Source organism: Rhinoraja longicauda, chromosome 5 (assembly GCF_053455715.1).
Source record: "Rhinoraja longicauda isolate Sanriku21f chromosome 5, sRhiLon1.1, whole genome shotgun sequence".
Classification (NCBI taxonomy): domain Eukaryota; kingdom Metazoa; phylum Chordata; class Chondrichthyes; order Rajiformes; family Arhynchobatidae; genus Rhinoraja; species Rhinoraja longicauda.
This window is the reverse complement of record NC_135957.1, coordinates 53390106-53404215: the sequence shown is the minus strand read 5'-3', so window position 1 is coordinate 53404215 and position 14110 is coordinate 53390106. Positions and strand designations below refer to the sequence as shown.

At 42.9% G+C, this 14110-nt stretch overlaps 1 protein-coding gene across 1 annotated transcript; it reads left to right on the top strand.

The window, feature by feature from the left end:
• The first annotated feature begins 5981 nt into the window (after positions 1 to 5981).
• On the top strand, positions 5982 to 12251 carry cenpw (centromere protein W). Its single transcript, XM_078400169.1, has 3 exons — positions 5982 to 6121; positions 10194 to 10307; positions 11856 to 12251. Exons 1-3 carry the CDS (start codon positions 6029 to 6031, stop codon positions 11880 to 11882), a joined length of 234 nt encoding a protein of 77 aa, XP_078256295.1. The 5' UTR covers positions 5982 to 6028; the 3' UTR covers positions 11883 to 12251.
• The last annotated feature ends 1859 nt before the right edge of the window (positions 12252 to 14110 follow it).

Here is a 14110-nt window from a genome sequence, read left to right as displayed (position 1 = left end):
AGTATTCTTGAAAATAATTCTCTGATATCTATTTTTTCGCATATATTAGTATTCCAATGCAACAATGAACAATGGGATTAAGATTCATCGGTCAGAACTGCTTAAGGTGAAAAGCCATACATTGAAGAACATTTATTAATTTGTTTTCTGGACAGGGTAGGATCCAAAGGGAAAATAAGAAGTTTTACCTGTTGGAAATATATATTAACGCGGAGTTATGTGGTTTCTCAAGATTCCAGCTGTTAAGGACTCAAAACTCAGTCACCTGACTAACCATACTTGATTCAATAGACAATAGACAATAGGTGCAGGAGTAGGCCATTCAGCCCTTCGAGCCAACACCGCCATTCAATGCAATCATGGCTGATCACTCTCAATCAGTAACCCGTTCCTGCCTTCTCCCCATACCCCCTCACTCCGCTATCCTTAAGAGCTCTATCCAGCTCTCTCTTGAAAGCAAATAGATAACAGACAAGCAAATTGGCCAACAATTGTCCAAAATATGATTTGAGGCTTAAAAATGAGACTATTATTTTATATGTTTCAGCTTCCATAGTTTAGATTGCTCTCATTAAAAAAAATCATTCCATTTCATTTCATTAATTTGGTAATCTATTGAGAGATTCCATACAAGACAGAAAAAATGGATCCATCCATTACTTAACTCCTGGAGATATTCTAAACCTCTCATAAAATAATGTCCTATTAAAATATAATCAGCAGACCAATACAATATCATTTCAGATTTCAGAAAGTCTAATTGATGTGGAACCATATGTATATATTTCTGTTGGATTATTCATCTACCTCCTTGTATATGTGAAGTCCTTTCAAAGTTCTGTACATGAGGATTGAGGTCAAGCATTTTATTTAAAGAAAATTATGAATAAAATGGCATACTATGGAAATTCACATATCTCCCTGAGCTAACTGGATGATTGATAAAAGAGTTTGTTGTAAACACAAAAGATATTTTCAGCAATATTTGGCCCAGTAATAAACCCTCACAAAACTTGTGTAGTTTAGCCTCAGTTTTAACTCAGTTAGCTTTTAAGTTTATTGGTATAATTTTCTTCTTCATTTTATACCTTTTAACTTGGTCATTGCAGTGTTTAAGAATGTTTTTCCAAAGGGACGCAGGCTCACTTGTATCTTCTCTTTTGGGAACCTGCTATATAAAGTCAGGCATTAAATGTTTTCTAGAATAGTACACAGTACATGCTATACAATGAACATATGACCCACCATCAGGTCAATGCCAAAACAAAAATAGCTGAAAATCCACAAAAATTATCTTTATTAGCAGTTTAATTTATTTGTTTAAAATGTATAAATCTAACAATACACAAGCATTTTTATTTATATACTGTACAGACACATACAAAAATACACACATGTATCTGCATATATTATATAATATGAGATTGCAGAAATTGTAATAAACGGAGGGTTAGGTCTTGAGAAGATAGCATTGATTTCTTTCACGTCAATGTAAAAATGAACATAAATTCAGCAAACATTCCATTCTGAAGATACATATTCCAAAAGTTAATCAATAAAGAATGGCCTTATTTTAAGCCATATGAAAATATAATAAGTTTGTAACTTAAGCACTGGTATTACTTGTACTGTAGGAAATAAAGGTCCAAAGGAAAAATTCAAATTCTTCAAGCAGAAGACTGAGAATGCGCTCCTATCCTTGCACTTTGTACTTTACTCTTGAATGGAGGATAATCCTTAGCTGTGAAGAGAACAAAATTCCTTTCCAGCACTTTGGATGCTTGTTTACCCCGAAGATAGGCACAAAATGCTGGAGTAACTCAGTGGGACAGGCGGCATCTCTGGAGAGAAGGAATGAGTGACGTTTTGGGTCGAGACCCTTCTTCTGAATTCCATTCCTCCTCTCCAGAGACGCTGCCTAGCCTGCTGAGTTACTCCAGCATTTGGTGGTATAATTCTTCTGTTGAGTAATTTTGTTCATGTTACTGTAGTATCTGATTTTGGATCCTCCTGAATCCGTCTGCCCAGCATCCACCACCATGCTTGGTTTCGTCAATCACCTGCCAGTCCCTTTCTCACCCCTCCCATTCACTTTATGCTGGTCATCTCCTTCTACACATTTAGGCCTGATGCAGGGTCTCAACCTTAAATGCTGACCACCCCTTTATTTGCACAGATGATGCCTGACCCATTGAGCTCTTCCAGCAGTTTTTTTTAGCTCCATCTTCCAGCACATACAGTCTCTTGTGGTCTCATGAGTTTGTAATGTCTATTCTTCAAAGATTTTGAGAACAATTATTTCAGTAAGTTTTGTTTATGAAAATAGCTTTGGAGTAAAGAGTTGGTATCATTTTCAAAGGAGGCAAAAATAAAGATGTCATGTGTTTGTATTTACGATATCTGTATTTGATTTGGCAAAATATGAAAAGGAGTTATAACATTTTGAGAAAACTTGAAAGATGTATTTATAGATTGAAAAGCTACATTTTTTCCTGTTGGAACTTATTCCTGACCCAAAATGTTGCCTGTCAATTTCCCTCCACAGATGCCACATGAGCCACTGAGTCCCTCCAGCACTTTATTTTTTGCTCAAGCTTTGTGCATCTGCAATCTCCAGGCTGTACTTTTTCTCTGGTTCCAGTCATTTAATCCACAAATCAGTAAAATCCATTCCATATAAATCACAATTGTGTGTCCTTTGTTTAGAACATAGAACAGGACAGCACAAGAACACACTCTTGGGCCTATAATGTCTGTGCCGAAAATGTCAAAATCATCACTTATCCACCTACACGTACCCCATGTCCCTCCATATCCCTCCTTGCATATATGCTTCAACCACCACCCCAGCAGTGCATTCCAGGCACTCACCACCCTCTATGTACAAAACTTACCCCACACATCTCCTTACAACTTTGCCCCTCTCATCTTAAAGTTGTGCCCTCTAGTATTTGATTTTTCCATCCTGGGTAAAAGATTCTGACTGTCTAACTCATCTATGTCTCATCATTTTATATACTTCTATCAGGTCTCCCTGCAAGCTCTGGCTTCCAGAGAAAGCAATCCATGTCGGTCCAATCTCTCCCTGCAGCTAATACCCCCTAATCTAGGCATCATTCTAGGCAAATGTGTAGGAAGGAAGTGCAGATGCTGGTTTACACTGAAGATAGACACAAAATGCTGGAGTAACTCAGCGAGACAGGCAGCATGTCTGAAGAGAAGGAATAGGTAATGTTTCGGGTCGCTTGGGCAGCTTAGTGGGACAAAGAACGCATCCTGGCAGGGCTCTGGTGTCGAGAATTATAGGGTGGTTGCACGGCAGGTGAGGTCATGCCCTCTGACCCACGTTGTTGCCATGCAACGCCGTCTGGACGGCAAGCCGTGTACTGCAATTAAGCATTTACCATGGACATCAGCAAAGCGGAGCCATCTTCTGTCCCAGCATTTGTTCAATTGTCAAGTGTTGTGCAGAACATAAATACCAAGTGCATAAAAGCCCCATAATACGACATTTTGTGGTCGTTTTCCCACAAGTCTCTTTTTCAAACTGTTAAATTTAAGTTTAATGTTAAAGATTTTGAAGTGCACATTAACTTCTGTGTTTGTTATTCAAAGATTTGACAATTACTTACAATTTCATTCATAATGAGCCAATTTATTTTTTTGAAAGTTTTTTCTGTTCTTACGAATGAATAAAAGAATGAATGAATAAGTTTATTGGCCAACTATGTACACATACAAGTAATGTCCCTTTGTGCTCCGTTCGCAATTAACAACACTAGCAAACAGTAAAACAATTTAGAAAAAAGCATAAAACATTAAGAATACAACATTAAAGTTTAAACATGTGTTTGAAATAAACCAGACCAAAAAGAGACTAGACGTATATGCCCCATACGAAAGCACAATTATCTGTACCTACTGTGGGACTATGGATTAATTTGTTGAAAAGTGTACAACAGATCCTTGCAATTTTATCAATTTTGGGTACTAGAATTTCAAAGTTGGTCATCATGTACCCCAGTGGTACAGTATGACTTAGAATTAGGTATTTTTGCTTGACAGCACCAATCACACGCTCTACATGTGCAATTTCACAAGGTTTTTCCACATCCAGTGCAGACTGTTGTGCTTTCCATCCTGTAAATGCTGGAATTTCTGCTTCACAACTGTAAAATCCGGCATCATCTTTTACGTCAAAACCGCGATCAGCTAAAATGACATCCCTAGGGAGCAGGTGGTAAAAATGTTAGATGTAAGTGTGAATGCTTTATCTGTGCCTCTGCCCCCCCATGCCGCAGTTAAAAATTAAATGACGCCACATGTTGTTAAACCTATTAAAAATTTGATGGTGTTGCGGTGTTTATAGTTCGACCCAGTCTGGGCGCGCGGCTCTAAACTCGTAGGTCTATTACAATATACTTCAAAGAAATCTATAATCACTGCCACGCGCTTTCCAAATGTCCGCCGAAATTGCATGGGCATGGTCTTCCACAGAACCAAGCAATTAACTTGGATATGCCGTAATGTGCATCAATCCCAGTATTGAATACGCGCGATATTGTGGATTCACTAATAAGGAATCAATACGCAAGATCTTCAAGAGGCACTGCAAGTCTGAGCTTCATCAAGATCATCAGCAACTGCTGGAAATGTCTAGTGGGGAGCTTGTCTTTAACAATATTTGAAGACACCATCAAAAGGCAAACGTTGGTAAACATGTGAAGAACTTAACCTTTTTGTCATCCTTGTAAAAGCTTTCTTCAGTAAGCTTAATTTGGGCTGCTTCTTGTCTTGCTTTAGCGAGCTCTTTATTGTTGGGTCTTCTTGTGATTCCAGTACTGTTATGTCTGCTACACACATTTCTGTTTGTGTTGATGTGTCCATTGTCTCCTTGACTGGTGTATGTTTCCATGTGAAGTTCATGGTCTACTTGCAGCTGCGGTTCAAAGTTTTCTTCATCATTAACCTGTTCAGCATCATCTTGCGGAGCAAGTTCAGCATCATCTCTCACGGTTAGTCCTACTTCCACAATTTTTTACAGCACAACAATTGACCATTTTGGAGGGTTTTTCATGGTAATAACGTACGTGTTGCATGTGTTACTAGTGTATGCCGGACGGCTTGAGCGACTCCGTGCATCACGCACTTTGACCTTCCGACCTTACTAATCCCCCTATTGTGGAGGTGTGTCGTCTATCCTCACTGATTGTGATCTGTGGGTTAGGATCCAGTTGAGGATCCAGTGGAAGAGGGGGTGTGCTGATACCTAAGTCCAAGAGTTTTGAGTTGAGTTTGGATGGGATTATGATGTTGAAGGCAGTGCTATAGTTGATAACTAGGAGACTAACGTGGGAGTGAGTCTTCGTTGGCTGAGATTAATTTAGAGGCAGGGAGATGGCGTCTGCTATGGATCTGTTTTCACTTCTTTCCTTCATTTAAGCATAAGGCACATCTGTTTATTCCTTTCTCTTTCATTGTCTTATCTACATTTGCACAAAATTCCCACCAGCTCCTCTCACCTCTCCCTCCACTCTCAGCCTTGATGCAACCTGCATCTTGATTGTAGGTCCGGGCCCGAAACATCCACAGACGCTGCCTGACTTCCTGAGTTCTTCCAGCAGTTTGTCTCTTTTTATCGTACCAGCATCTGTGCCTTTTGTATCCCTTTCAAATACATCTGTGCTAATCACGATATCTAATACTTTTGATAGCAAGTTCCATATTATTAAACACTAACATCGCTCTAGCATGCACAACTTGCTTATTTCCAAAAATGTTGTAGGAAAATCTAGCTAGAGGTGCGTTTCCAAAGATGTTGCAAGGTGATAATAATTATCATTACAATTATTATAAGGAACACAACACATACCCTCAGCAGAGCAAGTGAAAGTTTGGGGGCGGGCCCGTCGCATTAGCGGCGAAAGCGGGTTTGCGTCACTGAGGTTGGTCCGCGCGTTGGCGCCGTTACGTCACAGAGGGCGCGGAGACGGCGGGCAGTTGGCGCCGGGGTTTGAAGCGGGTCGTCATGGTGAAGCGCGAGGTACCGCGCGGCAGTCTGCGCGCGCTCTTCAGGCGCCACCAACCGCAGCTGCGGCTCGGCCGCGATGTCCACTTCATGGTGAGGCCGCCACCGGGGACAGACAGACAGGCCGGCAGACAGACAGGCCGGCAGACAGACAGACAGGCCGTCGCAGCGGCCCCTCTGCACCGAGTGTGCGGGGCAGCGACGGCTGCCTGGCTGGCGGGATCGGGACTAGGACTGGGGGTGGGCGGGAACACGCCTACAAAAAATTGCGTGACGACATGCCCACCCCTCGGTCGGATGAGAGGGTCTCGACGGGGAGCGTCCAGCGGTGGTGGGTGGGCGTGAGGGGTCTGGAGGGGGAGGGGGGGTTGGGTGGGGAGTGGGGTCTGGAGGTGTTGTGGTGGGTATGGAGTGGAACGTCTGGAGGTGGGGAGTGGGAGGGAGGAGGAGGGAGTGGGTGGGGATTGAAGGGTCTGAAGGTGTTGGGGAGGGGGCGAGTGGTCTGGAAGGGGGTGGGGTCTGAGGAGGGTGGGGGTGGAGTCGGGTTGGGGTCTGGAGGTGGGTGGGTGTGGGGTTTGGAGGTGGGGAAGGGGTCTGGAGGTGGGGATGTGGGGTCTGTAAGGGGGTGAGTGGTCTGGAAGGGGTGGGGTCTGGGGTGGGTGGAGGGGTCGGGTGGGTGTGGGGACGATGTGAGGTCTGGGGTGGGGTTGGGGGTAGGTGTGGGGTCTGGAGGTGGGTGGGTGTGGGGTTTGGAGGTGGGGGAGGGGTCTGGAGGTGGGGTCTGGTCTGTAGGGGCGGTGAGTGGTCTGGAAGGGGGTGGGGTCTGGGGTGGATGGAGGGGTCTGTGGGTGGGTGTGGGGACTGGGGGTGGGTCTGGGGTGGGGGTGTGGGGTCTGGTGGTGGGCGTGGGATCTGGGGTGGGGGTAGATGTGGGGTCTGGAGGTGGGTGGGTGTGGGGTTTGGAGGTGGGGGGAGGGGTCTGGAGGTGGGGATGTGGGGTCTGGAGGTGGGGGAAGGGGTCTGGAGGTGGGGGGAGGGGTCTGGAGGTGAGGGGTCTGGTGTGGGAATCTTGAGCTTTTTTGAAGAAGTCACCAAGGTTGATGAGGGCAAAGCTGTTGAGATGGTCCAACAAGGCATTTCATGGTTCCACATGATGGGCTGCTCTGGGAGGCTAAACTGCGTGGAATTCAGGGAGTGACAGTTGACTGGATACAAAGTGTGTGGGAAGAAACTTCAGATACTAGTTTATACCGAAGATGGCGACAATATGCTGGGTCAGGCAGCATGTCTTACTGGAATTGGCTTCATGGAAGGAAGCAGAGGGTGATGGTGGAAGGTTGTTTTTTGGACTGGAGGCCTATGACTGCCGATGTGCCTCTGAGATCTGCACGGGGCCCATTGATGTTTGTGGTTTATATTAACAATTTGGATGAGAATGTATAGGGCATGATTAGTAAGTTTACAAATGACAAGTGTATGGTATTGTTGTTAGTGAAGATTTTTATCAAAAATTGCAGCTGGATTTTGATCAGTTGAGCAAGTGGGCTGAGGAATGGTTAATGGAGTTTTGTGCAGTTGTTGTATTTTGGGATGTCAAACCAGGCAGGAACTACATAGTGAATGGCAGCTCCCTTGGGTGTGTTGTAGAGCAGGGGATTTAGGATTACGGATACATAGTTCTTTGAAAGTGGTGTCACAGGTAGATAGTGGTCAAGAAGGCAGGGTAAGTACGGGTGTTATGTTGCAGTTGTACAGGATGGTGCTAAGGCTACATTTGGAGTATTTTGTTCAATTTTGGTTACCCTCTTGTAGGATAGATGTTGTTATGCTGGAAAGAGTGCAGAGAGGATTTACAAAGATGTTGCCAGGACCTGCACTTCAGGGAGAAGTTGAGCTGGTTAGGAATTTATTCCTTGGAGCACAGGATCTTGTAGAGGTGCACAGTCATTTACCCAGAGTAGTGGAATCAAGAAGAAGGGTCTCAACCCGAAACGTTACCCATTCCTTCTCTCCCGAGATGCTGCCTGACCCGCTGAGTTACTCCAGCATTTTGTGTCTACCTTCGATAAGAACCAGAGGACATAGGTTTAAGGTGAGAGGGGAGAGATTTACGTGGCGACTTCTGGTTGTGGGAGCCAGGAGAGTGAGCAGCATGAAGGCGGTGTGAGTACTGGACCCGTCCCTGGAGCACCATGTATGGGGCTCGGGGCTCTACGGCTCCCTGGCCTGTGAATTCCTGCTTGTTTAACACCCCTCCCCTAAATGCTGTGTTTCTTGCCACCTGGCCTTGGGTTAAACTTTACCCCCTCACTCGGTTATAATGGACAATCAGCAATAACTGACAGCATCTTTTACCCCTCCATGTGGTCTGTTATTACGATGCATCACTATACTCTTCTTTTATGCTGGTTGATTGTTTCTCTTTGAGATTAATAATTTATTTACTTGAATGTTAGCTTCCATTTCACTTTAAATTTAGAAAGTTTTGATGATGTAGTCCACTGAATTTTAACTTATTTTTCTTTTCTGCAATGGTTGGAGGCCGTAAAAACTTTGCAATCAAGTTGTTTACTGAAGGATCTTTCAAGTTGTTTCCATAACTTTAGATGGCAGAAATTACTGCACCAATTGCCCAAAGCTTTAAATTATTATTTAGATTTGTTTATTAATGGAAGCAGAATTTTGGCATTTGGTAATGTACATTATTTGTGCAGCCAGGTTATGAAGTTTTGTTTGTCATTTTGTTGTGAGCCCTGTAAAAAGGTCAGAGCAAGTACTCTTAATTGTATGTTTTGTTATTTGCTTGTCCCTGCAGTTGCTTTGAGTTTATATCAGTGTTAAATAGGGCCATGTCTTATCTTATTTTTCTCTATCCCAGGGTATCCCATGGCATGTGTAGTCCAGATATTGGTTCCATTGGGCCAGATGAGGTTTTTGGGTTGTTTCATCAAGAGCTCCATTGTTCTGTTAATTCTCATCATAGTGTTGTAACTTGTGTGCTGTATTCGCTCATTGCAAAGTATTGTAGCTGGTTTGTTTTAATTTACCTTTGTCAATATCATTTCAGTAAGAATTTGTTCTGAATATTAGATGTCAGGGCCTCAATTTCTAGTTGTATTTAGACTTGCTAGCAATTTGTTTTCCTGTAGAAACAAGGAACTTGGTGCTGGTTTACAGAAAAGACAAAGTGCTGGAGTAACTCAGCAGGTCAGGCTGCATCTATAAAAAACGTGGATAGGTGATGTTTTGGATTGGGACCATTCAGACTGGGGGGAGGGGGGTGGAGGGAGGAAAGCTGGAAGAGAGATGGGGAAGAACACAGCTTGGCAAGTAATAACTTGATACAGGTGTGTGGGGGGGGGGGGTGTGGATAGGCAGATGGTTTGATAAATGCAACAGATAAAAAGAACAAAGCTGTGAGACAAAAATATTGAAGCTAAGAAAGGAATGTAGGTGGACGAAGATAGGGAGGGGAGAAATAGATGTGAGCCCAAGTCGGTGGGGGGGGGGGGGGGGGGGGCGTGTGGGGAGGGAGGAGAGGAGTTGTACCATCTTCGTATCCAATGAATTAGTCTAATGTCAAAATACCTGTTGTGCATTGCATGTAGCATATGTAAAATCTCCTATCTCTCTGTTGCTATACAAATTGATGTAGATGATTCTGATTCTATTTATACCATCAGACTTTTATTTATTGCTCTATTGTTCCCCTCCTTGCTTGGCATCATTTTTGTAATCTTATCCCAGTTTTTCCCACTTTTGCTCTTCTCTTCATCCTTTCTTTGCCTCTACTTATTTCTACCTTTACTTTACTCTGAAGACGGGTCTCGACCCAAAACGTCACCCATTCCTTCTCTCCAGAGATGCTGCCTGTCCCGCCCGCTGAGTTACTCCAGCATTTTGTGTCTTCCTTTACTTAGTTTGGTTCAGGTCATTGACTTGAAATATTAGCTCTATCATCTGCCCTGAATACATAACTGCCTTAGATAACTATGGTTGCCTTTGGACGAATTTATTCAGCTGCTTTAATAGTGCTGATTTTTAATAGAATAATTTTAATAACAGAAAATTGCTTTGTTCTAGGCGGCCCTTTTTGTATATTTTTTTCTTCCCTGTCCTGTTGAACATTTGATGCTTAGAAGTAACTTTTTTATTTTAATTGTAGGTGCATTTAGACTGTCTCTTGTTCTTGCATCGTCTGGCACAAGAGGCTAGGATTAAAGCTGTTGAAACAAAGTGTTCTGCCATTCAACCAGATCATATCATGGAAGTGGCAAAGGTAAAATTATAATGCCATAGTCATATTTATTTAAAAAACTGGGTATGTTAAAAATCCAATTGACATCTACTCCGGTGAGTATAACAATAAGTTCACAAGCCGTCAACTTGCGGATAAAAATGTTCATTATGATGCCAAAAACCTGCTCCACTTGTAGGTGGCAATAGATGACTTCGGGAAGGGTGGAGCCCATAATGACCCATTGTTGGCTGGGGAAGGTGTGATAACAAGAGGGATACAATGATGCGAACAGTGGAACTGGTAGTGTAAGAAAATAACTGCAGATGCTGGTACAAATCGAAGGTATTTATTCACAAAATGCTGGAGTAACTCAGCAAGTCAGGCAGCATCTCAGGAGAGAAGGAATGGGCTACGTTTCGGGTCAAGACCCTTCTTCAGACTGAGGAAGGGTCTCAACCCGAAACGTCGCCCATTCCTTCTCTCCTGAGATGCTGCCTGACCTGCGGAGTTACTCCAGCATTTTGTAAATAAGTGGAACTGGTAGAATGACTGGGGAGGGGGGGGGGAAGAAAGCAGAAATTACTTGAAATTAGAGAAATCAATATTCATACCCCTGGGTTGTAAGCTGCCCACATGAAATATGACGTGCTGTTCCTCCAATTTGTGTGTTGGCTCAATCTGATAGTGTAGGAGGCCCAGGACAGGAAGGTCACTATGGGAAGGTGTTAAAATGCTTGTCAACTGGAGATCGCGGAGGCCAAGGCGGACTTGAGCGTAAGTGTTCACCGAAACGATCGCCAAGTCTACACTTGGTCTCACTGATATGAGATAACACGGGGAACAACGGATACAGTAGATGAGGTTGGAGGAGTTGCAAGTAACCCTCTGCCTGATAGTGATTTTAGCTTGTCCCGGCATAGAGAGCACTAAACAACCGCATTCTTACTTCTGCTTAAGTGGACATATTTTGCATTTATATTTTTGATAGTAAGCGTAAACATGATACAAGGCAAGATGGGTTTGATTGTTTTAATGAAGTGAAATGGAATTTATTCATCTGAGTACTCAGTTATTAATGAAATCAATAAATTGTTTGCCTTGAGCATGGGGATTCAGATATAAATGTACCTCGAGTAATGGGTTTAAACACCAAACTCCATTTAATTCTTGATTTCGTTGATATACTGTTTATTTGAAAGTAATGGGCGGTATGCAAATCTATAACAAAAATAATTTCCATTTGTGAACCACTATAATTGCACTACTCAGCTTGGCTCAAATTGTGTAGATGATTCTCAGTATATTTGTTTGCAGATGATAATAAAACAGAATTGTTAACAGTAAATTAGTAATTTATCTGATTAAAATATTTATCATCTACCTTTTATACATAATTCTCAATGAGTTCTGATGCTCCTTTGATAGTTTTCCAACTAAATAAAATTTGCTCTTGCAGAAATATTTGTTTTGACCTCCAGAGTTATAATTATGACATGACAACCTGTTCTCAGATCATTGTGTTCAAAGCATATGATACATCATAAAACATACTTAACCACAAAGTATATTTCTCTTTTGAATTTGCAGACTGTTCTGAAAAAGAGTAGAGGCTGAAGGGAAACGTATGGACACTATGCTTGTATTTTATAAACCAATGCTAATGGAAATACTGGGTTTTATGTAACCAAGAAAATGTACGAGATTTTTGAAGAGGTGAAAGATCCTTGCTGAAATCATTTACTCTTGTGATATTTTGCTTGTGTGATTTCATTTATCTATTACAGTGTTTTTCTATGATATGGTTGAGGTGCTTTTTCACAATGTATTGCCGATTCCTCAAAAATAGAAAGCATGTTTGTAAAATTCTGGTCATATGTACAATACATATTGCAATTCAAGGAGTTTATTTGCCGAAGGAATCTAGTTTTTGACATGCTGAATTGCATATGGCAAAAATAATTAAATGATCAGTATATTTTAATGCCCATAATAAAATTACTTAAAAAAATTGTGTTTGAATGACTTCCCAATCAAATGTTCGTGGTTATCACAAAATGCTCGAGTAACTCAGCGGGTCAGGCAGCATCTCAGGAGAGAAAGAATGGGTGACGTTTCGGGTCGAGACCCTTCTTCAGACTGATGTCGGGGAGGGGGCGGGACAAAGATAGGATGTAGTTGGAGACAGGAAGACAGTGGGTGGACTGGGAAGAGGAGGGGAAAGCGAGGGACAGAGGAACTATCTGAAGTTAGAAAAAGCAATGTTCATACCGCTGGGGTGCAAGCTGCCCAAGCGAAATATGGGATGCTGTTCCTCCAATTTGCGGTGGGCTTCACTATGACAATGGAGGAGGCCCATGACAGAAAGGTCAGACTTGGACGGGGAGTTGAAGTGCTGAGCCACCAGGAGATCAGGTTGGTTAAGGCGGACTGAGCGAAGGTATTGAAGAAACGATATGTTCGTGGTTAGTATTGATCACATTGATGCATTGACTTTCAATCCAGTTGTATTGAAAAATCTTAAGTGTTATTGGTGGTCTTGCCCTTTCAGCAGAGGCTAGGTGGTGTATTATGAGATTAGGGCTAATGTAATTGCCAGTGGTGTGCAAAGAGGAGAATATAAAATTCCTTTTCCTCCATACAATCTATTCATGCTATAATTATACTGGCTTTATCACTGAAAACATCATAAAATCATAAACTTGTACATCACGGAAAAAGTCTATTTTGCCCAAATGGCCTCTGCTGATTCCTTAAAAGAGCAATTGTGCTGGATCCTACGGCCTCTGTCAACACAGTGAAATTCCTCATCTACAATCATCTGTCGAGTGGTCTTTTAAAGGAAAAGGATTTGAATTATCATCACTTCTGGTAAGAATATACTTGATTCTGATAAATGCAGCAAAGATTCTCCTGTCTATGCCAAAAAAATCATGCAATATGCCCTGCACCAACTGCATAAGAAAAACAGGGGTAACCACTACATTGCCAAGAGGCTTCTGTCCAAGATGTGCATTCACAGAAGAAAATGCCACAATGTTCTCTTTATATATTAAACCTCTTGTTTGTTTGCTTGTTCCTGAACTACAGCCAAAACAGTACGAGATACGACAATTTTAGGCCCACCTCACTCGGCGTCATCCGGTGGTCCTATGGAAGAAGTTTCATTAAAATTGGTGTTATATATTTAAAGTTATTCACATTTTAAAGTTTAAAAAACCGTGCATGCGCAGTTGGGGCTCCGTTGATCTGGTACTTATGTAAGATGGCCGCCGCATCCGCGCATGCGCAGAACAAACACGTTTACGTCTGCGCAGTTGGGGCCTGTTGAGCAACAGTGGGAGAACCTCCGCCGTCTACCACCAAACATCCCCGGGACGGGACAGGACTCTTCCCCCACCCCAGCTCCACCAATGGTGGCCGCCCAGGCCGGGAGGTGAGTTGCTACGGCAACCGCGGATTGCTCCCGAGGGGGAGGGACGGGGGTGGAGAGGGGGGAGTGGGGGAGGAGAGGTTCTGCACCAATGCAGGAGAGGTAATGCTGGGGGGGGGGGGGGGGGGGTTAGAGGGAGGGGGAGGAGAGAGGCAAAGGGGAGGGAGGGGGGAGAGGGATGCTGCAAAAATGTAGAGTAGTTTGGGCCCAACGAGTCCACTTGGTCTAGTATTTAATCAAAATCCTGGAACCACCTCACTAAGACAAAATAAGCAGAGATTCCAGTGCCAATGATTTCACTACATCTGAAATAAAGACCCCCATGGTCATTGAGCCACCTGCCAGAGTGAGTTCTCTCGGCACCTTTGAAACTCTCAATCTTAGCACCTTGGGTCTCAAGTTATCTCTTAAC